Source organism: Coregonus clupeaformis, chromosome 33 (assembly GCF_020615455.1).
Source record: "Coregonus clupeaformis isolate EN_2021a chromosome 33, ASM2061545v1, whole genome shotgun sequence".
Taxonomy (NCBI): Eukaryota; Metazoa; Chordata; class Actinopteri; order Salmoniformes; family Salmonidae; genus Coregonus; species Coregonus clupeaformis.
Genome location: NC_059224.1, coordinates 12,160,849 through 12,185,364, shown reverse-complemented (window position 1 = coordinate 12,185,364; position 24,516 = coordinate 12,160,849). Strand labels below are relative to the sequence as shown.

Sequence of the window (24,516 nt, the reverse complement as noted above, 5' to 3'; positions counted from 1 at the left end):
AGGAGGTGTTATGGTGTGGGGGTGCTTTGCTGGTGACAATGTTATTTAGAATTCAAGGCACACTTAACCAGCATGGCTACCACAGCATTCTGCAGCGATATGCCATCCCATCTGGTTTGGGCTTAGTGGGACTATCATTTGTTTTTCAACAGGACAATGACCCAACACACCTCCAGGCTGTGTAAGGGCTATTTTACCAAGAAGGAGAGTGATGGAGTGCTGCATCAGATGACCTGGCCTCCACAATCCCCCGACCTCAACCCAATTGAGATGGTTTGGGATGAGTCTGACGGCAGAGTGAAGGCAAAGCAGCCAACAAGTGCTCAGCATATGTGGGAACTCCTTCAAGACTGTTGGAAAAGCATTCCAGGTGAAGCTGGTTGAGAGAATGCCAAGCTTGTGCAAAGCTGTCATCAAGGCAAAGGATGGCTATTTGAAGAATCTCAAATATAAAATATATTTTGATTTGTTTAACACCTTTTTGGTTACTACATGATTCCATATGTGTTATTTCATAGTTTTGATGTCTTCACTATTATTCTACAATGTAAAAAATTGTAAAAATAAATAAAAACCCTTGAATGAGTAGGTGTGTCCAAACTTTTGACTGGTAATGTATGTAGGGAATGTATGTATGTAGAACGTATGTCATGTAAGTCAAACAAATGGTAGTAGCAGCAGCCAGTTAGATGAAGGGAGGAAATTGATTTAGTTTTGGAGCATGGGAGTGTCCCATATGGCACCCCATTCCCTATTTAGTCCACTACTTCTGACCAGAGCCCGGGTCAAAAGTAGTGCACTATATAGGGCATATGGTGCTATTTGGGATGAAGCCCATGAAAATAGGTCACATTGTGGAAACAACACCTGAATAAGCGCAAATTCAATAGGAGAGCATTTGATATTTTTGTGAAATAGAGGAATTATGAAAGTATATTTCTCTAGTGTGTATGTTTTAGCAGAAGTGAACATTTATATTGCTGTGTGTGTGTTGCTACAGTCTTGATTATGTATATACTGTATGACTGCTGTGTGTGACTAACTGTGTACATCCCAAATGGCACCCTATTCCCTATCTAGTGCACTGCTTTTGACCAGGGCCAATAGGGCTCTGGTCAAAAGTAGTGCACTACATAGGGTATAGGGTGCCATTTTGGGATGCAGACACTGTGTAGCCTTACGAAAGTCTCTATCTGCCACGGTGGTATGATGCTGGTGTGTGTGTTATCACTAAGTGTGGGGAAATGTATAGGTCTATCTCCTGCTCTGACATGGCGGTGTGTGAGACTCACCAGTAGTGGAGGAGATGTTGACGTCTATGCTGATCTCAGGTATGCCCCCTCCCTTCAGCGCAGCCACACAGGTGTAGGTGCCAAAGTCAGTGAACTTCAGGTCGATGATGTCCAGGTTGGTGGTGCCAGGGGAGGTGTCAGGGTCCGTCTGGGTGATCACCATTCGCTCAGAGCTACGCAGGGCGCGCCCATTCTTCAGCCAACCAAACGTCAGCTCCTCAGGGGGCGTGGCCTCCACCTGGAAGGAGCGGAGAGTTGAGTATATGTGTGAAAAGGGGATGGTGTGTGTGTGTGTGTGTGTGTGTGTGTGTTTCTGTGTGTTTGAGTGTATGTGTGTTTGTGTGTGTGTGTGCATACCTGGCAGGAAATCTTGACCTCACGGCCGATCTGGATGTTGTCGTCGTTGTGGTAGGGATCAGGGGTGATCCAGAAACGACCCTTCTTCATCGCTGCAGCAAGAACGCACACAGACACACCACAACAAGGAAGAGAGTTTCAAGGTCTGTGTGTGTTTATGTGTCAACCACAGGGGTGATTCCAAATGGCCCTTTACTTGGCCCTGTAGACAGAACATACACTTAAAGGTGTTTTTCTGCTATTTGCAAAACAATAACAGATAAAATAATTCTGCTGTCCATTTGTTGAGAAGGGAAATGTGTATTTTTGCTTTTCCACAAGTTTGAGACAACAAACACACCAACTAAGAGGTCAGAGGCAACAAGGGGTCAGCGGCAGTGCAAAACAATTTAAAGGGGAGCTGTAAATGCCTTGGAAATTGATTTTGAATGGGACGTCAAATTGTAGAGTAGCAAACTCTCTGCTGGCTGACCAGATTGAAATATGTTTGTCTGAGATTCACTTTATCCAATCACAGTCTGTCTGAGATGTGGTTCATCCAATCACACAAGTGTTGTATTCACTGATTGGAGAGGAAGTCATTTTACGTACAAACACATGTACACGCGCGCATGCACACACACACACACACACACACACACATGCACACACACACACACACACACACACACACACACACACACACACACACACACACACACACACATAGACACACACACACACAAACACACACTTACACACACAGACACACAGTGAAAACAGAAAGCTGAATGTTTTACAAATATAAATGGAAAGATCTTTTATTGTTAATCCAGTTTAGTTTCCAAACACCATCAGCAAACCCAGCTCTTCAGAGAGAAAAGAAGAGAGGGCTGATTTCATTATAATGCATGTTGCAATGTTTCCCAACGCTGCTGCTGTACAATTCATCTCGTTTGCGCAAAAAATAAACTGACGGTTCCACAGAAATCTTTTCATCTAGCAATTCCCTGGCGACATTATCATATTCAGTTTGGCAAAAAATGAAAATGAAAACAAAACCTGCATGTCAGATTCAAACACAGGAAATTGAATGTGCAAAACATTGCGATGCTGAAGCCTAACAGAGGGAGGGAAGGAGGGAGGGAGGGAGGCAGGGAGCACAGAGGAAAAGAGAGTGACAGACACCTACACACTAAGAAACCAGAGTGTATGTTTCAAACCAATGTCAGATTGTTCAGACAAATGTTGGATTTATGGCAGGGTAGGTTCCTGCAAGACTTAGATCACTGATAATTTATCTTCACAAATGTGGTTCTGTCATATACATTTCTCTCCGGAGCAGATTTAGGACTGTTTACTTTTCAATGTTTTTTATTGGACTTGTTTGTTATTTCACTGTACTGTTGAGCGGTAAAAGTAAGCATTTCATTGCACCGTTTACACCCCACTGTATCCTGTGTATATGACGAATAAACTTTGATTCGATTTGTATCTGTAACAAGTATAAAAATATAATAACAACATATTATTGTTACTTTTAGTCTGCTTTTTACCTTTACAGGAAGAAGCAGGTGTAAATGAGCACTCCTTTATACTATATATGATATGGAAACAGTGGTAATAAGTTACAACACAGCATGGCTCAACAGTGACCTTCACTATTAAAACATCAGGTATTAAGGACAAGCCACATCCCTCCTCCGTCTGTACGCTCTCAATAGAACACCCTACTATGTAATAATGTTGGAAATTCAATTTTCCTGAGAGGTAATAGGATACAATAGAGTAATAACGTTGGACATATATGTATATTTTTATGTACACAAAGGTGGAAACAGTTATACAACCAATTGAACCAGTGTTCATGGAGTACAGATTGGTTCCAATAGTACATAAAAGCACATATACATATATATATATATATATATATATATATATATATATATATATATATATATATATATATATATATACAGTGAGGGAAAAAGTATTTGATCCCCTGCTGATTTTGTACATTTGCCCACTGACAAAGAAATGATCAGTCTATAATTTTAATGGTAGGTTTATTTGAACAGTGAGAGACAGAATAACAACAAAATAAATCCAGAAAAACGCATTTAAAAAATGTTATAAATTGATTTGCATTTTAATGAGGGAAATAAGTATTTAACCCCCTCTCAATCAGAAAGATTTCTGGCTCCCAGGTGTCTTTTATACAGGTAACGAGCTGAGATTAGGAGCACACTCTTAAAGGGAGTGCTCCTAATCTCAGCTTGTTACCTGTATAAAATACACCTGTCCACAGAAGCAATCAATCAATCAGATTCCAAACTCTCCACCATGGCCAAGACCAAAGTGCTCTCCAAGGATGTCAGGGACAAGATTGTAGACCTACAAAAGGCTGGAATGGGCTACAAAACCATCGCCAAGCAGCTTGGTGAGAAGGTGACAACAGTTGGTGTGATTATTCGCAAATGGAAGAAACACAAAATAACTGTCAATCTCCCTCGGCCTGGGGCTCCATGCAAGATCTCACCTCGTGGAGTTGCAATGATCATGAGAACGGTGAGGAATCAGCCCAGAACTACACGGGAGGATCTTGTCAATGATCTCAAGGCAGCTGGGACCATAGTCACCAAGAAAACAATTGGTAATACACTACGCCGTGAAGGACTGAAATCCTGCAGCGCCCGCAAGGTCCCCCTGCTCAAGAAAGCACATAAACAGGGCCGTCTGAAGTTTGCCAATGAACATCTGAATGATTCAAAGGAGAACTGGGTGAAAGTGTTGTGGTCAGATGAGACCAAAATCGAGCTCTTTGCTGTGTTTGGAGGAGGAGGAATGCTGCCTATGACCCCAAGAACACCATCCCCACCGTCAAACATGGAGGTGGAAACATTATGCTAAGGGGGTGTTTTTCTGCTAAGGGGACAGGACAACTTCACTGCATCAAAGAGACGATGGACGGGCCGTGTACCGTCAAATCTTGGGTGAGAACCTCCTTCCCTCAGCCAGGGCATTGAAAATGGGTCGTGGATGGGTATTCCAGTATGACAATGACCCAAACCACACGGCCAAGGCAACAAAGGAGTGGCTCAAGAAGAAGCACATTAAGGTCCTGGAGTGGCCTAGCCAGTCTCCAGACCTTAATCCCATAGAAAATCTGTGGAGGGAGCTGAAGGTTCGAGTTGTCAAACGTCAGCCTCGAAACCTTAATGACTTGGAGAAGATCTGCAAAGAGGAGTGGAACAAAATCCCTCCTGAGATGTGTGTAAATCTGGTGGCCAACTACAAGAAACGTCTGACATCTGTGATTGCCAACAAGGGTTTTGCCACCAAGTACTAAGTCATGTTTTGCAGAGGGGTCAAATACTTATTTCCCTCATTAAAATGCAAATCAATTCATAACATTTTTGACATGCGTTTTTCTGGATTTTTTTGTTGTTATTCTGTCTCTCACTGTTCAAATAAACCTACCATTAAAATTATTGACTGATCATGTCTTTGTCAGTGGGCAAACGTACAAAATCAGCAGGGGATCAAATACTTTTTTCCCTCACTGTATATACTGTAGGTAGGTACTGTATGGGGAATCAGTGAATGAAATGGTTAAGAGTGGTTGTGGTTACTATCGGTCTACTTTGACAGTATGGAAGGCTGTTTTGTGTCTTCTCTATGTTGAGTTGATCTACTACAGCATTCAAACCAGACTGTATCCTAGGGGATTAATCCAATCAGAACCCAATCAGATGTGTGTGCATGCAGAGAGTGTAATATTCTGCTTGGCTTTGATGTATTAGCTGTGTGTGTGTGTGTGTGTGTGTGTGTGTGTGTGTGTGTGTGTGTGTGTGTGTGTGTGTGTGTGTGTGTGTAATAGTCTCCATGACAGTAGCTGTGGTGAATACTAATGGTTGGCATGTAACATGAATAGGCTGATAATGACACAAAGAGGAATGTCTCTGTTGGGGGTTGGTCCTCCATAGAGGACTCTAGTCACACAGCTGGATTACACTACCTCCTCATGGGAGCTGATTAGCTACAGGAGGGCCACATGCCTCTGACAAGGGCACAATGACAAGTGCATGTGCGGGCACACACACACACACACACACACACACACACACACACACACACACACACACACACACACACACACACACACACACACACACTAAACAAACACTAGCTCCAGACCCCTCCTCTTTTGAGCTAGCTGACAAGTTGGCAGTGACACCTGTATCTCTCTCTCTGACCTACCCCGTCTCCTCTATCAGTCTGTCCATCTCTCCTTTGGCACCACACTATGGCTTCCATCCATCAATAAATCCATCCATCTCTCCCATTTGTAATCAGCAGGTCTAGCTTAGCGTTCCTCTCTCTCCTCTAGTCTACCTGCTACCAGCTCCTCGCTCCTCTCTCCTCTTGTCTACCTGCTACCTCCTCTCCTCTCTCCTCTAGTCTACCTGCTACCTACCTCCTCTCCTCTCCTCTAGTCTACCTGCTAGCTACCTCCTCTCCTCTCTCCTCTAGTCTACCTGCTACCTACCTCCTCTCTCTCCTCTAGTCTACCTGCTACCTCCTCTCCACTCTCCTCTAGTCTACCTGCTACCTCCTCTCCTCTCTCCTCTAGCCTACCTGCTACCTACCTCCTCTCATCTAGTCTACCTGCTACCTACATCCTCTCCTCTCCTCTAGTCTACCTGCTACCTACCTCCTCTCATCTAGTCTACCTGCTACCTACATCCTCTCCTCTCCTCTAGTCTACCTGCTACCTACCTCCTCTCCTCTCTCCTCTAGTCTACCTGCTACCTACCTCCTCTTCTCTCCTCTTGTCTACCTGCTACCTTCCTCCTCTCCTCTCTCCTCTAGTCTACCTGCTACCTACCTCCTCTCCTCTCCTCTAGTCTACCTGCTACCTACCCCCTCTCCTCTCTCCTCTAGTCTACCTGCTAGCTACCTCCTCTCCTCTCCTCTAGTCTACCTGCTAGCTACCTCCTCTCCTCTCTCCTCTAGTCTACCTGCTACCTACCTCCTCTCCTCTCCTCTAGTCTACCTTCTACCTACCTCCTCTCCTCTCCTCTAGTCTACCTGCTACCTACCTCCTCTCCTCTCTCCTCTAGTCTACCTGCTAGCTACCTCCTCTCCTCTCCTCTAGTCTACCTGCTAGCTACCTCCTCTCCTCTCCTCTAGTCTACCTGCTACCTACCTCCTCTCCTCTCCTCTAGTCTACCTGCTAGCTACCTCCTCTCCTCTCTCCTCTAGTCTACCTGCTACCTACCTCCTCTCCTCTCTCCTCTAGTCTACCTGCTAGCTACCTCCTCTCCTCTCTCCTCTAGTCTACCTGCTACCTACCTACCTCCTCTCGTCTACTTGCTACCTGCTACCTACCTCCTCTCCTCTCCTCTCCTCTCCTCTCCTCTCCTCTCCTCTCCTCTCCTCTCCTCTCCTCTCCTCTCCTCTCCTCTCCTCTCCTCTCCTCTCCTCTCCTCTCCTCTCCTCTCCTCTAGTCTACCTGCTACCTACCTCCTCTCCTCTCTCCTCTAGTCTACCTGCTACCTACCTCCTCTCCTCTCCTCTAGTCTACCTGCTACCTACCTCCTCTCCTCTCTCCTCTAGTCTACCTGCTACCTACCTCCTCTCCTCTCTCCTCTAGTCTACCTGCTACCTACCTCCTCTCCTCTCCTCTAGTCTACCTGCTACCTACCTCCTCTCCTCTCTCCTCTAGTCTACCTGCTACCTACCTCCTCTCCTCTAGTCTACCTGCTACCTACCTCCTCTCCTCTCTCCTCTAGTCTACCTGCTACCTACCTCCTCTCGGTGACATTAGAAAGGGTAAAAACATACAGGGGACAAAGACATTAGTACCCGAACCCAGCCAAACAGACCTCCAGCACACACACGCACACACACACACACACACACACACACACACACACACACACACACACACACACACCGTCCAACCCCGGACCCCCACCACACACCCCTTTCTGATTATCATCATACACACATTCACACCATGCCTCCACACGTTAACACTCACACACACAGTGACACATGCCAATGATTGAATGGAGACAAGTGACATGCCATTGATGCTGTGAATGACCTTGTGGTTGACCTCTGCTTTACTTGACAAGTTCAGTCAGTAGCCAGCAGGACACATGCACGCCGCTGCCCAACTTTGCAGTCTGTCTGCCAGGTCCCGCCCATCCGGACTATTACATTTGCCATTTATAAATGGAAATGTATGCGTCTCAGGACAACAAATGATTCCAGAGCACATTTGATAAGAGTCATTCTCATGTTGATTTACACGCTAACAGCCAGTTTGTTACAAGTCACGTCATGAGGAGGTTGTTTCTCCTAACAAACTGTCTACATAACATCAGCGGGCGGGAGGCCCACTATAAAACCCATTGCAGCTTTCTGTGCTATTAATAACACAGGACGCCCTTTACAGAGTGTATAAGGCATGTGTGTGTGTGCGTGTGAGTGTGTTTGTGGGGGGGTGGGGGGGTTGTGCCCATGCATGTTTGTGTGTGTGTGTGTTCACACTGACTGGAATGGCTGATGTATCCTTTGGAGCTGTCTGGAAAGAAGAAAGTCCTGGAGGAATTGTCAGGTGAGGCGACGAGACGACAAAACGACGAGACGATGACAGGACATTCACTTCCCCACATCACACACCCGCAAATCTTACCGCTTTAAAAATGCACAGGGATAACACGCACAGGGAAGAAACGTACACACAAACACACACACACACACACACACACACACTTTGCAGCGAACACATTCTCTAACGAATAGACTCAGTGTTGACAGAGGCAGAGAACAGCTCTCATCCATTGTCCAGGTCATCGTGTCACTAAAGTGTCCTTTTGTTGCAAAACATAGTCCTGAGATCTGGGCTCTGTGTTTGGAGACGTGTCTCGTTCTGTTAATGCATTAAAGGGTCCTGGCAGTAGAGCTGTGGTGAGCCAACAGCATGCTGAGCCGTAGCAGGGGGCAGGCTAAACACACACACATACACACACACACAGACACACATACACACACACACATACACAAAGCACTGTAGGAGGGGGTGAGCCAGTCCGGCTGGTGGGAGAGCATGGGCAGAAACGCCACCATCTGCTGAGGACAGATCTGTGAAAAACAGTCAGCCCCTTTGGCAACACCCGCATGAGAGGGCTTCTCAAGGACTAGGGGTGTGATCAACAGCCACACACAAACAAACACACACACACACACATACATAAAACATACACTAACTCACATACTGTGTCATATCTGTTCACACACACACATATGCACACACAGGCAAATGCATGCACACACATACACACATGCACACGCACACACACCACCACTATCCTGACCAGCTGTCATATTCAGCATGTCCAAATGCACTGTGATAAGGCTTTTCCTACTTCACTGTTGCCTTCCCAGTTTCTGGGACCTCATATTTCATCGGCAACACAGTCTTCCACTCAAGATTATACCAATACACCACAACATTAGAGACTCCTACTGTATAAATCAAACAAATGTCTCATCCTACTATATGGCCAGAACACCGATGGCTCCTCCAAAGGCAAGTTAATTATTGGCTGCTCCATGTATCAATTACCTTGAGGGGAAGAGCCTTTCAAACTAAGTCCTTATCCCATTGGCTGCTCCCAAAGGCAAGTCTACAATTATTGGTTGTTCCATTTGTCAATTACCATGAGGGAAAGAGCCTTGGACACTAAGTCCTTATCCCAGTTGATAGCCAAACAGCCTGCAGTGCCTTTAGCTAGAATGCCTTGGCTTAACAACTCTAATTGGCCTGTTAATAAGTCTCTTTAATGAGTGGTTTCACATGCATCCCCATGCCATCGGCTTCGCCCTTGTCTGTATATTGTACAAGTCATAACACTGTATGTGTTATGATGATATACCCTTTATGTGTCGCCAGCTGGCGCTGTATGTTGTAGGATCAATGTTCTAAAGGTAACATCCACAATGAGATCTGTCAATCGTTGTAAAATGATGCTTACATACTGTAGTAACGAAAGTAGTAACCATATTAATAACCATTCCTGTCAATTGAATGGTGAAAATCTTATTAGCAAAGTTACAAAATTCATTTAGAGGTGCATGAACATAAATATTCAATGCTTTCCATCTATTATGTTACTTAACAATGATAGCTCCTTGAATCTCAATCAATCAGAGAAGATTTGCAGGCAGCACTGCCGCAAAAAAAGATGTTGGCTCTTAGATGGCAACAACCTCACTTTCTCCCATTTAACCAGTGGATACAGTTATTATTAGAAGTTATAACATAATTATCGACAGCAAGAATGAAGGCGGCGTGGGAAGCATGGTTTCTGGTTGGGGAGGGAGGATGCGGGTGGGTGGATGGGGACTGAGGGGGGGAATGGGTTGGGGTTATCTTTGTATGCATTTATTTGATTGTTTTGTTTTGTACCTGTAACCCCCCTCTGAAAAAGAAAAATGACAAAACTGAATAAAAAGTTGGTCCCCCCCCAAAAAAATCTGATAAATTCATAAAGAAATAGCCCATGAGTAGCCTGAGCGGGACTCAAATGTCTGACCTTGCATCTATCAGTCCTTCACAGTCCATGTCACTACACCAAGAGGTCGGAACCTCTTGACAAGGCCGACAGTGATGTTCTAAGGATTCTACTTTATATTGTATGTTAGACCTACACCAACTACCACCCCTGATCCCCTCTCCCTCCCTCTCACCTCTGACCACTATCGTGGTAGACTTCTTGGCCGGGTTGCCCACGTTGTTAGTGGCCACACAGCTGTATACCCCAGCCTCGTCTGAGGTAATGGCCGGCAGGGTGAGTGTTCCACCCTTTACCACGCTTTTCTCAGGCAGGCTGTCGGAGCTGCTGACCCAGCTCAGCGTTGGTTTGGGCTCCCCACCCGTAGTGATACATACCAGGGACACCGTCTGGCCAGGATTCACCACGATGGGGTCCTCCACTAGCAGCTTGATGGACGGAGACACTGGAGAGGAAGAGGATAGAGGTTTGGTGTTTTCTTATAGACTTTATGATGCATGTCTTGTTGGTGAGTTGAAGACTAACCTGTCTTGTTGGTGAGTTTGAAGACTAAACTGTCTTGTTGGTGAGTTTGAAGACTAACCTGTCTTGTTGGTGAGTTTGAAGACTAATATGTCTTGTTGGTGAGTTTGAAGACTAACCTGTCTTGTTGGTGAGTTTGAAGACTAATATGTCTTGTTGGTGAGTTTGAAGACTAAACTGTCTTGTTGGTGAGTTTGAAGACTAATATGTCTTGTTGGTGAGTTTGAAGACTAACCTGTCTTGTTGGTGAGTTTGAAGACTAACCTGTCTTGTTGGTGAGTTTGAAGACTAATATGTCTTGTTGGTGAGTTTGAAGACTAAACTGTCTTTTTGGTGAGTTTGAAGACTAAACTGTCTTGTTGGTGAGTTTGAAGACTAAACTGTATTTTTTTGTGAGTTTGAAGACTAAACTGTCTTGTTGGTGAGTTTGAAGACTAATATGTCTTGTTGGTGAGTTTGAAGACTAACCTGTCTTGTTGGTGAGTTTGAAGACTAAACTGTCTTGTTGGTGAGTTTGAAGACTAATATGTCTTGTTGGTGAGTTTGAATACTAAACTGTCTTGTTGGTGAGTTTGAAGACTAATATGTCTTGTTGGTGAGTTTGAATACTAAACTGTCTTGTTGGTGAGTTTGAAGACTAATATGTCTTGTTGGTGAGTTTGAAGACTAACCTGTCTTGTTGGTGAGTTTGAAGACTAACCTGTCTTGTTGGTGAGTTTGAAGACTAATATGTCTTGTTGGTGAGTCTGAAGACTCATCTGTCTTGTTGGTGAGTTTGAAGACTAATATGTCTTGTTGGTGAGTTTGAAGACTAATCTGTTTTGCTGGTGAGTTTGAAGACTAATGTGTCTTGTTGGCGACCTTGAAGACTAATCTGTCTTGTTAGTGAGCATGAAGACTAATCTGTTTTCTTGGTGAGTTTGAAGACTAATATGTCTTGTTGGTGAGTTTGAAGACTAAACTGTCTTGTTGGTGAGTTTGAAGACTAAACTGTCTTGTTGTTGAGTCTGAAGACTAATCTGTCTTGTTGGTGAGTTTGAAGACTAATCTGTTTTGCTGGTGAGTTTGAAGACTAATGTGTCTTGTTGGCGACCTTGAAGACTAATCTGTCTTGTTAGTGAGCATGAAGACTAATCTGTTTTCTTGGTGAGTTTGAAGACTAATATGTCTTGTTGGTGAGTTTGAAGACTAAACTGTCTTGTTGGTGAGTCTGAAGACTAAACTGTCTTGTTGGTGAGTCTGAAGACTAATCTGTCTTGTTGGTGAGTTTGAAGACTAATCTGTTTTGCTGGTGAGTTTGAAGACTAATATGTCTTGTTGGTGAGTTTGAAGACTAAACTGTCTTGTTGGTGAGTGTGAAGACTAATCTGTCTTGTTGGTGAGTTTGAAGACTAATCTGTTTTGCTGGTGAGTTTGAAGACTAATATGTCTTGTTGGTGAGCATGAAGACTAATCTGTTTTGTTGGTGAGTTTGAAGACTAACCTGTCTTGTTGGTAAAACATGATTTATGCTTGATCCGGCAATACGGTGCCGAGGCTCTGTATGAAGGGTGTGACGCAATTGCGGAGCCTCCGGACGCCAAATCAAGCTCCTTACGGCGATGCCGTAACATTGCAAAGGGCTCTGCATAGCTCTGTATAGCTCCGCACTGACATAATAGGTTAACGGTAGGTGGGGGTGGTACATCCTGTACAAACACAAACTCACTTCTTTGACAACGTCCTTCACAACAAACATGGACAACTTTGACGAAAGGCTATCAGAACAAGTTCGTAAATATAAACATCTTTATGATACCTCATGTAGGGATTTCAAAGACATGAAAATGAGTTTGAACTCCTGGAAAGAGATTGGGGAGATAATGGGGATAGATGCGGTAAAAAAGCCAATGGAACGCAGACCGTGGGAGATAGAAGGACGCTGGATTGGCACACATTCAACAAATCGGATCTAACAAAGCGGATATTCGTCAAATCCGTCATGATTGATGTATTGTAACAGGCCCACAATGTGGTTACTAAAGTCTGATTTTGATATATTTGGCTGCTTTCACTGCATAACGTTTTGATGTCGTCCCTTTTCAGGTTTAGAAGTGACTGCTAAATGCTAACTCCCGTTCGTATAAGCTGGTAGCATAGCTATTATACAGAAATCGGTGGTGGTAGTCAAAGCCGTTTTTTAACTGTAATGCAGTTGATTGATGATGATTACATGAACATGTATTGGGGATGACATCCATACAAGCATTATACTCCGATTTTTACCTCAGCATAGTGCAAAATACACATAGCCTAATTGCAGGCTAATTTTGCTGGGGGCAATGAGGAGATTCGGGATCTTTCCCTCACGGCATCATTCCCCAACACATTTCCATGGCATTTCCATTGTTTTGGTCTAATTCTATTGACCTCTTTACCACAAGAAGTGGAGGCAGTTGCAGGACAAGCTCATAAAGCAAAAAAAAATTAAGGGGTTGAAGCGGAGATGCAGGTGGGATAATGGTCCCGGTTTTTACTTCATGCTATCTTGGCTGAGCTCCTATGTCAAGCACAGGGAAATGGACTCCAACATCTCAGAAGAGGTAAGGTCTTGTCTTTTTGTTTAGCCAATTGCTCGTAATTAGCTGGCTGGCTATTGAGATTAGCCCTACGAGTGGTGCCTTTTAAGTGGTGCAGACCAATTTATTGGATGCGTATGACAGCTCCCCGAAGCGCAAGAAGTATGAATGCTCTGACTTCTGCAGAGGCCGCATCGCCGTAAATGCTGTACGACAACTGCAGATACGGATTGACCATAAATCCGCTTTAAGTTTTAAGCTACTAACCTGTCTTGTTAGTGAGTTTGAAGACTAACATGTCTTGTTTATGACTTTGAAGACTAACCCCTCTTGTTGGTGAGTTTGAAGACGATGTTATGGTACTAACCTGTCTCATTGGTGAGTTTGATGACTACCCTGTCTTGTTAGTGAGTTTGAAGACAACATTATATTTGTTTATGTTTGGACAGTGTAGGACACTGGCTGGCTAGTTCTGCAAGCTATTCCCAGGGAGAGCAACCACTATTATCAAGAGGACTATTCAAGTGTGTTATGTTTTAATCTTTGCACAGTTGTTTAATTATTTTGGCCATGTGATGTTTACTACAATTCAGCTTTTAGCTGTGAATGTGTAACATTTGATGTTTTTGAAGAGGACCACAATGGAAATAAGTATTTAACTTTTTTTGTGTTATTCTCGACACATTTTTCTATGCATTGAATCCACATTTGTGGATGTATTGTGTTTTTTTATTTTTATTTTTTTAAGTCATTTAGCAGACGCTCTTATCCAGAGTTAGTGAGTGCATACATTATTTTTTTATTTTTTCATACCCCCCGTGGGAATCAAACCCACAACCCTGGCGTTGCAAACGCCATGCTCTACCAACTGAGCTACATCCCTGCCGGCCATTCCCTCCCCTACCCTGGACGACGCTGGGCCAATTGTGCGCCGCCCCATGGGTCTCCCGGTCGCGGCCGGCTACGACAGAGCCTGGATGCGAACCAGGATCTAGTGGCACAGCTAGCACTGCGATGCAGTGCCTTAGACCACTGCGCCACTCGGGAGGATTTAATTTTAAATTGTTAAATTAAATCAATCAACCCTGTCTTGTTGGTGAGTTTGAAGACTAACCTGTCTTGTTGGTGAGTTTGAAGACGATGTTTCGGTCGGAAATGCCACAGACGTTCCTAACGGAAGCGATGCAGCTGTAGTTGGCATAGTCTTGAGGACGAAGGTTCTTCAGCTTCAAGATCTTCGTCTCCCCCTGCAGCTCAGATACACAATCAGAATAACACTAGTGTGAAAATGTGTGTGAATAGAATGAATACCATAATAAAGACACTTCATGAAGTATCTCCACTTAATTTAGGGCTTTTTAATTCTGGAAACTTTCACAAAGTTCCCACACAGGTTTTCAGAAATCCCAGTTGGATGATTCCAAGTTGGATGATTCCCTCCCTTCTGATTCCAATAATCCTACAAACCAGGATTTCTCAAAAACCTGGAAAACCTTGGTACAGTTTCTGGAATGTTGCAACCCTATGCCATTCACATTTACTGCAAATCACAGAATCAAGAACACATCTGCAAGTTTCCAAATGTAACATATAGTTCATGAACTTTACTTTAAAACAAGTCATCATAAAAATCACAGTTTACCCTCATTTAATCAGTTGCGAAACCACTGTGCAGATCACACCACGGATCACACAACGTGGTCCACACCGCTACACCACTCCACATTGGACAGCCTCACTAGGAGGTCTTTCAGTTTCACTGTGTGTGTCTGTTGACTCCTCCACCACCACCACACAGTAGCCTGACACACAGAGACAGTGACTCCAGACAGGCCCAGCCAGAGCCCTGTGATGGGATGTGATGAGAGTCTTTGATATTTTTCCTCTCCACCAGGGGGTCAAGATTAGGACTTCAGTCAGCCTGGCACATCAGTCCTCACAAGCCATAATCACAGTCCTCACAAACCACAATCAGAGTCCCCACAAACTCTAATCGCTCATCTCTTTCATTCCCCCCAATGATTATCATTCTACTGCATGGCATTCGGATGTTAATTGTATTTGATTAGGGAGGGAGGGATGGACTCTGTCTGAGGCTGCAGCTGTATTACCTCCTCCTCTCTGCTTTTGGCTGATAGGGGACGATGTGTCTGGCGGGATGATGATTCAGAGGCCAGTTTAACACAGTGGGAGACACATTGGAATAAAAATCTATTTGGAAGACAAAGGGGAGGAGGAAGGGAGGGAGAGAGGGATGGAGGTGGTTGGAGGAAGGAACAGAGGGGGTGGGATGGACGAGGATATGAGAGAGGTTAGACGATGAAATGTAGGCAGAAAATAATGGAGATATAGAAAATACATTTGGAAGGAGGGATGAATTAAAGAATAAGGGTTGTGTGAGAGATGTAACGGATTGGAGGGAATGATGAAAAGAGGGATGAAGGTGGGAAAGAATGGAAAGGATAGAGAGAGATTGTGGGGCTGTAAGACAGAGAGACGGACGGAGGAATTAATGAAGGAATGAAAGGGCGTTGGGGATGGCCATATAAGGGAATATGGATAGATAAATGAAGGATGAAGAGTCTGGATGCATTGTTGGTCTGGATGCATAGACACACAGCTTTGTGATCAACACAAAAGCTTTCAACGGCAATGTCAACAAGACCTGGTCGCATTGTTCTAAAATGACCTCCCAACACAAGTCAGCAACATCCTTTACTCCTCTCCACGTCTCCACCCCTAACACCATTGCTCTCTCCCTCAACTCCTAATCTCTAATATTAAGGAAGTCTCAAGGTTCTGCTCGTCTGAGTTAGAATAAGCTGTAGACCATACTATTTACCAAGAGAGTTTTCATCTATATTTTCCGTAACTGTCTATTTACCACCACAAACCGATGCTGGCACTAAGACTGCACTCAACGAGCTGTATAGGGCCATAAGCAAACAAGAAAATGCTCATCCAGAGGCGGCACTCCTAGAGGCCGGTGATTTTATTGCAGGGAAACTGAAATTCTACCAGCATGTCACCTGTGCAACTAGAGGCAAGAAAAACTCTTGATCACCTTTACTCCACACACAGAAACACATACAAAGCTCTCCCTCGCCCTTCATTTGGCAAATCTGACCATAACTTTATTCTTCTGATTCATGCTTACAAGCAAAAACTCAAACAGGAAGTACCAGTGACACACTCAATATGGAAGTGGTCCGATGAAGCTGATGCTAAGCTAAAGGACTGTTTCGCTAGCACAGAAATATGGAATGTGTTCCGGGATTCATCCGATGGCATTGAGGAGTTTACCACATCAGTCACCGGCTTCATTAATAAGTGAATCGACGACTTCGTCCCCACAGTGACCGAACGTACATATCCCAACCAGAAGCCATGGATTACAGGCAACATCCGCTCTGAGCTAAAGGGTAGAGCTGCCGCTTTCAAGGAGCGGGACACGAATCCGGACACTTACAAGAAATCCCGTTACACCCTCTGACAAACCATCAAACAGGCAAAGCGTCAATACAGGACCAAGATCAAATCCTACTACACCGACTCTGACACTCGTCGGATGTGGCAGTGCTTGCCAACTATCATGGATTACAAAGGGAAACCCAGCCACGAGCTGCCCAGTGACGTGAGCCTACCAGACGATCTAAATGCCTTCTATGCTCGCTTCGAGACAAGCAACACTGAACCATGCATGATAGCACCAGCTGTTCCGTACAACTGTGTGATCACGCTCTCCTTAGCCGATGTGAGTAAGACTTTTAAGCAGGTCAACATTCAGACGGATTACCAGGATGCGTACACAGAGCATGTGCTGACCAGCTGGCAAGTGTCTTCACTGACATTTTCAACCTCTCCCTGACCCAGTCTGTAGTACCTACATGTTTCAAGCAGACCACCATAATCCCTGTGCCCAAAAATGTCAGTCTAAATGACTATCACCCTATAGCACTCACATCTGTAGACATGAAATGCTTTGTAAGGCTGGTCATGGCTCATATTAACACCATTATCCTAGACACCCTGGACCCACTCCAATTCGCATAACGCCCCAACAGATCCACAGATGACACAATTTCTATTGCACTCCACACTGCCCTTTCCCACCTGGAGATGAGGAACACCTATGTGAGAATGCTGTTCATTGACTACAGCTCAGCGTTCAACATCATAGTGGCCTCCAAGCTCTTCACTAAGCTAAGGGACTGAACACCTCCCTCTGCAACTGGATCCTGGACTTCCTGACGGGCTGCCCCCAGGTGGTGAGCGTAGGCAACAACACATCCGCCACACTGACCCTCAACATGGGGGCCCCTCAGGGGTGAGTGCTTAGTCCCCTCCTGTACTCCATGCTCACCCACAACTGTGTGACCGTGCATGACTCCATCACCATCATTAAGTTTGCCGACGACACGACGGTGGTAGGCCTGATCACCAACGACGATCAGACAGCCTATAAGGAGGAGGTCAGAGACCTGGCAGGAGGTGATCATGGACTACACGAAGTGTATGTGATGAGTCAACCTTCTTTACTCATCACATACGCTACTGCTACTGTTTATTATCTGTCACTTTATTCCTAGTTATATGTACATATCTAACTCAATTACTTCATACCCCTGCACATCGACTCGGTACTGGTACCCCGTGTATATAGCCAAGTTATCATTACTCATTATGTATTTATTATTACTTTTATTATTATGTGTTTTACTTTTCTATTATTTCTCTATTTTCTATCTCTCAAATAAAATAAAATAACATTTTATTGGTCACATACACGTGTTTAGCAGATGTTATTGCGGGTGTAGCGAAATGCTTGTGTTTCTAGCTCCGACAGTGCAGTAATATCTAACAAGTAATATCTAACAATTTCACATATACCCAATACACACAAATCTAAGTAAAGCAATGGAATTATGAATATATAAATATATGGATGAGCAATGTCAAAGCTGCATAGACTAAGATACAGTAGAATAGTATAGAATACAGTATATACAGTACATATGAGACGAGTAATGCAAGATATGTAAACATTATTATCTTGCATTATTAATACAACATTGTTGGGAAGGGCCTGTAAGCATTTTACTATTAGTCTACACCTGTTGTTTACGAAGCATGTGACAAATAACATTTTATTTGATAACACCATCCCTCTCTCCTCTCCTCCTAACCTCCGCCAGAGAGAAACGGTAAGCTAACATTTAGCAATAGGAAAACAAATGCGGTGGCTTCAAACATATCTCCTGATCTTCCTGTTATTCTTCTGCTCGCCACGGGGAATAAGGCATGCCAGGGAAGAGAGAGGAGGAGGAGGGAGCCCACAATGAAAGTGTGTCCCTTCTTGGCTAATTACCAAGGCCATATTCCCATGCTGGGTTTGAAATGCCACCCCTGCTCTGTACAAACGCTTGGTGGGGTTGGGAAAGAAGGATGAGAGGAGGGAGATAGAGAAGAGGACAGAGGGAAAAGAAGAGGTGGGCTGGGAGAGGAGAAGAGAGACGAAAGGGAAGTGGGCTTGGAAAAGAAGGATGAGAGGAGGGAATTGGAGAAGAGATGACTGAAGGGAAGAGGAGTGAAGAGAGGGAAAGAGAGGAGGAGGGAAAATAAGACGTGGGCTGGGGGAGGAGAGGAGAGGAGAGAGAAGGAGAGGAGAGAGAGAACAGGAGAGGAGAGGAGAGAGAGAGGAGGAGAGGAGAGGAGAGGAGAGATAAGAGGAGAGGAGAGAGAAGAGGAGAGGAGAGGAGGGGAGAGAGAGAAGAGGAGAGGAGAGAGAAGGAGAGGGGAGAGGAGAGATAGAGAAGAGGAGAGAGAGAAGAGGAGAGGAGAGGAGGGAAAAGAAGAGGTAGGCTGGGAGAGGAGAAGAAGATGAGGGAACAGGAGGCTCAGAAGGGCAGCCAGCTACCTCAGGCTCGCTTGCTTGTACTATCTCTAATAGTCCACTCTGTTTCTTGCTCTCTCTCCTACTTCGTTATGTCTCTCTTTCTTTCTTTCTTTCATTCTCATTCCCACTCCCATTTTCCCCTCACTCTTTCCCCTAGCAGTCTCTGGGCACACCCTTATTTATTTAAATACATATCAACCCACCCAGAGTGTAAAGTATTGAGTTCTCTATATTGACCCCGCCCTTACCTATAGACAGTAAGTATATAGTATATTGCCTCAGCCTTACCTGTGTGAAGAATGGTTCGTAGATCTCCACTCCCTTGTCGGAGCCCTGTGAGAGGACGTCTCGTCCGCGGTGCCAGCTGTAGCGGACAGGGGGGTTGGAGTTAGCCATGCAGCGCAGGAACACTGTCCTCTCATAGTAGAACTGCTCTTTGGCCTCTCCTACACTCTGGTGCACTGTCACTACAGGGTCATCCAGGACTGGAGACAGAGAGGAACAGGGGGAAGAGGAGAGGACAATCCATTGATCAATCAATAAATAAATCGGGCAAGTAATTAATCCATTGAGAGAGCAATTGAATGGCTATCTAACCAATAAGACATTTGCATTATCGATGATCAACACCACGTGAAAAAACATATACACTACCGTTCAAAAGTTTGGGTTCACTTCGAAATGTCCTTGTTTTCGAAAGAAAAGCTATTTTTTGGTCCATTAAAATAACGTCAAATTGATCAGAAATACAGTGTAGACATTGTTAATGTTGTAAATGGCTATTGTAGCTGGAAACGGCTGATTTTTTATGGAATATCTACATAGGCGTACAGAGGCCCATTATCAGCAACCATCCGTCCTGTGTTCCAATGGCACGTTGTGTTTGCTAATCCAAGTTTATAATTTTAAAAGGCTAATTGATCATTAGAAAACCCTTTTGTAATTATGTTAGCACAGCTGAAAACTGTTGTGCTGATTAAAGAAGCATAAAACTGTCCTTCTTGAGACTAGTTGAGTATCTGGAGCATCAGCAATTGTGGGTTAGATTACAGGCTCAAAAGGCCATATCTCAGACTGGCCAATAAAAAGAAAAGATTAAGATGCCTAGAAGGTCAGCATCCCGGAGTCGCCTCTTCACTGTTGACGTTCAGACTGGTGTTTTGCGGGTACTATTTAATAAATCTGCCAGTTGAGGACCTGTGAGGTGCATGTTTCTCAAACTAGACACTCTAATGTATTTGTCCTCTTGCTCAGTTGTGCACTGGGGCCTCCCACTCCTCTTTCTATTCTGGTTAGAACCAGTTTGCACTGTTCTGTGAAGGGAGTAGTACACAGCGTTGTACGAGATCTTCAGCTTCTTGGCAATTTCTCGCATGGAATAGCCTTCATTTCTCAGAACAAGAATAGACTGACGAGTTTCAGAAGAACGTTTCTGGCCATTTTGAGCCTGTAATCGAACCCACAATTGCTGATGCTCCAGATACTCAACTAGTCTCAAGAAGGCCAGTTTTATTGCTTCTTTAATCAGCACAACAGTTTTCAGCTGTGCTAACATAATTCATTGCAAAAGGGTTTTCTAATGGTCAATTAGCCTTTTAAAATGATAAACTTGGATTAGCAAACACAACGTGCCATTGGAACACAGGACTGATGGTTGCTGATAATGGGCCTCTGTACGCCTATGTAGATATTCCATTAAAAATCAACCGTTTCCAGCTACAATAGCCATTTACAACATTAACAATGTCTACACTGTATTTCTGATCAATTTGATGTTATTTTAATGGACAAAAAAAATATTTTCTTTCGGAAAAACAAGGACATTTTTAAGTGACCCCAAACTTTTGAACGGTAGTGTAAGTGTCAAGTGTAGACACAGCCTAATAGTGGTGAAAAGTTCAAAGGTCACACTTAGCTCAGAGCCTCTGTAATTGACATGTGGAGTGTGGGTGAGAGTAGGATAACTAGACAGTGACTCAAATCACAGGTACATGTCACACACTGCCAATGGGAAAACCTCAGAAGTCCCCACGCACGCACGCACGCACACACACACACACACACGCAAACACACACACACACACACACACACACACACACACACACACACACACACACACACACACACACACACACACACACACACACACACACACACACACACACACACACACCCCAAGGGCACATTTACTTTCCTAATCACTGATCTATCATGCATAGCCTTCAAAGTGAAAGCCCTGTAAGAGACAGACATCGGAAAGGTCTGCAAAGAATCCCTAATATCCTCCGCAAACCCTTCCATGATGCCCATCACTCCTTAAGATAATATTTAGTTGCCCTCTTGTCCCTAACGGGAGCTCAGTTAAATAATGTCTCTGTTTCCTCGTCCCAATTTCCCAACACATCAGAGAGAAGTTTTCTCCGTCTGTCCGACAGTTGGCTATTTGAGCAAAGTGCTTGCGGTTGATTAAATTGATTCAAAGTTAATCATCTTAGTCGCCTGACGCATTAAGCCTTGGTAATGGGTGTTCATCATAACTCTGACTGTCTTGTAGCTAATTCTCGCCTTTTTAAGATTGTCAATTTTCACAGTCAAAGAAACTATAAGGGGGTTAGTCCATTTCCCCTCTCATCTCCCTCTGAGATGCAATCAGTTCTTGAATGCAAACAGGCAATTTAAATGACTTTATAGTCAATGTATGTAGGGAGGAAGTGGATGGATGCGCTGCGAGATAAATATGGAAATGTACGCACTGGATTAAACTTTGATGAATTTCAAACAAAAATCCACCTCCGCCATCAGTCCATCTCTCTCTCTCTCTGCTGTGAGGATGTTGCTCTTGTGCAATTACCTTCAGGAGTCACACTCTGATGATTGTAAAGCTTAACCTACAGAACCCACAGGAGGTGTGTGTGTGTGTGTGTGTATGCCGTGGTACAGGCTCCGCTACATATTTGTTAGGGTTTGTAATTGAAGGTTTAACGGGTGGTTCGCAGGCCTGTAAATATGTCCATACACAGCTCAACGCTCTGTGGCAGCAAGTTAAACCTTTTACGTCACCGGCCTCTCTCACTCCCACCAAGCCCTCAGTCATGACCAGAGAGTTAAAATGTTGAGTTCTTCATGTCTCAGACACAAGAGCGAGAGAGAAGAAGAGAGAGCGAAAGGGACAAAGACAGAGAGCGACAGAGGAAGAGAAAGGGAAAGAGAGAGAGAGAGAGAGAGAGAGAGAGAGAGAGAGAGAGAGAGAGAGAGAGAGAGAGAGAGAGAGAGAGAGAGAGAGAGGAACAGAGGGAGAGAGAGAGAGATAGACAGAGAGATCGAGAGAGAGAGAGAGAGAGAGAGAGAGAGAGAGAGAGAGAGAGAGAGAGAGGGGGGCGTTGGTGTCATGTCATATTGTTTACTCAAGCTCTGTACATTAGACATGAAAATGAGTCATACAAACTCTTCTTCAGAAAGGCAGCATGGAGAATGTTCACACTTTACACTCGTGGGAATTTGCCTATATGGATAGGGCTAAATTGAAATGTTTCGTACAGAAGAAATATGAAATGCGTATGAAAAACCATGGTAGCAATTGAAAGGGCACAGTTTGGAGATTATGGGAAAATTATTAGACCAAAGGTGAGAAAACAACAGTTCACCTGACATAAGACTGAAATCAAACATTACACTGTGCATTTCTGTACTTTTCGCCGCATTTGTTGATAACGGAATTTGAAAATACACTCGATACATTAGGTAACATGATAATAATAATATTCCTCGGAATAGGCGGGGTAGGTGCAAAATAAGACAAGAAAATTACAAGGGTTTGAGTGAGAGGACTAACTGGGGTCTACAAGTGGCCACACCTCTTTACAACTAAGTGGCCACACCTCTTTACAACTAGAGCTTGCACACTTGTAGTTGTTTTGTTTGGAACACAGCCCTGCATCCCCGCCCTCACACAATTACTGTTGTTATTTACGCAATTAAAACATGGTCCATTAGAAATTGCAATCTGAGTGAGGTGGGCATCATTTGAAAGCTTGATCTATTGCCAAAATAAGATTTGACAGAGGTAGGCTTTCACAATGCAATTCAGGAAAACATCATAATTTTCGTGAATGCGCATAGAAAGGATTCATGAGTGCATTCAGGTGCGTGTGCTGCGGTGAACATAGGCTTGTTTTGTTCAGAACAACCCAGGGTATGACGCCATGTCATCTTGTATCTGTACATCAAACATAGTAATCATAAACGTTGGCAATGTATATGACATGAGTTTTATGATATGTAAATGTGAAGTACACATTTGGACTCATGGGTGTTTGGCTTGCTTGTATGACATCGAAGCGGTATTTATTATAATCCTCAACGTCTCATCTTTCAAAACACATATAGTCTTCCTAATTTACAGCATTTCCCGCCCTCAGACAACAAAATGTTTTGCCCAATTAGCGAGAGGGATGGGGGGGCAACTTCTTGTCGCGCGAGGTGCTGAAGTTCAGCACATCTGTCAGTCAAAACCCATACAGCGCTGTGAAGCCTGAGCTCTGACATCATGTACAGTATGTTACTGTACAGACACTTCGTTCCAATTTAGGCATTTACCAGTGCCATTTTCAACCCATATACGGGTATGAGTATAAAGGGTTAAGGGTTAAATGGTTAACGAGTGTTAAAGGGTTAACGGTTCTCTAGGGGAAGTCCACATTACAGCATAGGGATGCTAGTGGATATATACCCTTCATGCTTCATACTTTCATGACGGTCTGGTTGAGTTTGTCAGTGCTACAGTACGGTAGATTACTTTGGTAATACAGTTGTTGAGAAACTAGAACACAGACATTGGGTGCTAAATGATTTTCTATACCCAAATACTGTGTTTGACAAATGGGCTGACGAGTGGTTTGGATTACAAGGGAAAGAAGTAGAAAGAATAAAGCAGGTAATTATCACTGCGAAACGTGAACCACATTTCCTCTCACACACATCTCTCTCCCAACCCCTTCCTCTCACTCTCACTCCCCCTGTCTCTTTCTCTTTCTCACCACCTCTTCTTCCCTCTCTATCTATCTCCCTCCCTATCTTCATATAATCTGCACCAGTCATTTGGAAGGGAGAGAGACAGAGACAGAGAGAGAGAAAGAGAGGGAGAGAAAGAGATATAGAGAGGGAGCGAATCAGAGAGAGATCAGAACACCCATGAGGCTTTGAGTCCGTCGGCCCATAATGTCAGAGGGCTGTGGATTAATTTCACCCAGTTGCCGTGGCAGTAATCATTGTCCCAGCTTGATTACAATGCCGCACTGCCAAACTCCCTAACACTGTTGTGTTT

The 24,516-nt window shown here is 44.1% G+C and overlaps 1 protein-coding gene across 3 annotated transcripts in view; it reads right to left on the bottom strand.

Moving 5' to 3' along the window:
• Positions 1 to 24,516, bottom strand: part of LOC121548651 (MAM domain-containing glycosylphosphatidylinositol anchor protein 2-like) — a 321,553-nt gene that overhangs the window by 109,292 nt on the left and 187,745 nt on the right. For 2 of the 3 annotated variants that reach the window (XM_045210139.1, XM_041860170.2), the window contains exons 4-8: positions 19,481 to 19,677; positions 14,411 to 14,543; positions 10,392 to 10,661; positions 1,650 to 1,741; positions 1,293 to 1,530 (exon numbers count right to left, since the gene is read on the bottom strand). In XM_045210139.1, the coding sequence (XP_045066074.1) occupies positions 1,293 to 1,530; positions 1,650 to 1,741; positions 10,392 to 10,661; positions 14,411 to 14,543; positions 19,481 to 19,677 (930 nt within the window). Of the gene's footprint in view, positions 1 to 1,292; positions 1,531 to 1,649; positions 1,742 to 10,391; positions 10,662 to 14,410; positions 14,550 to 19,480; positions 19,678 to 24,516 lie in introns of all 3 variants that reach the window. The other variant, XM_045210138.1, reaches the window with a different exon arrangement.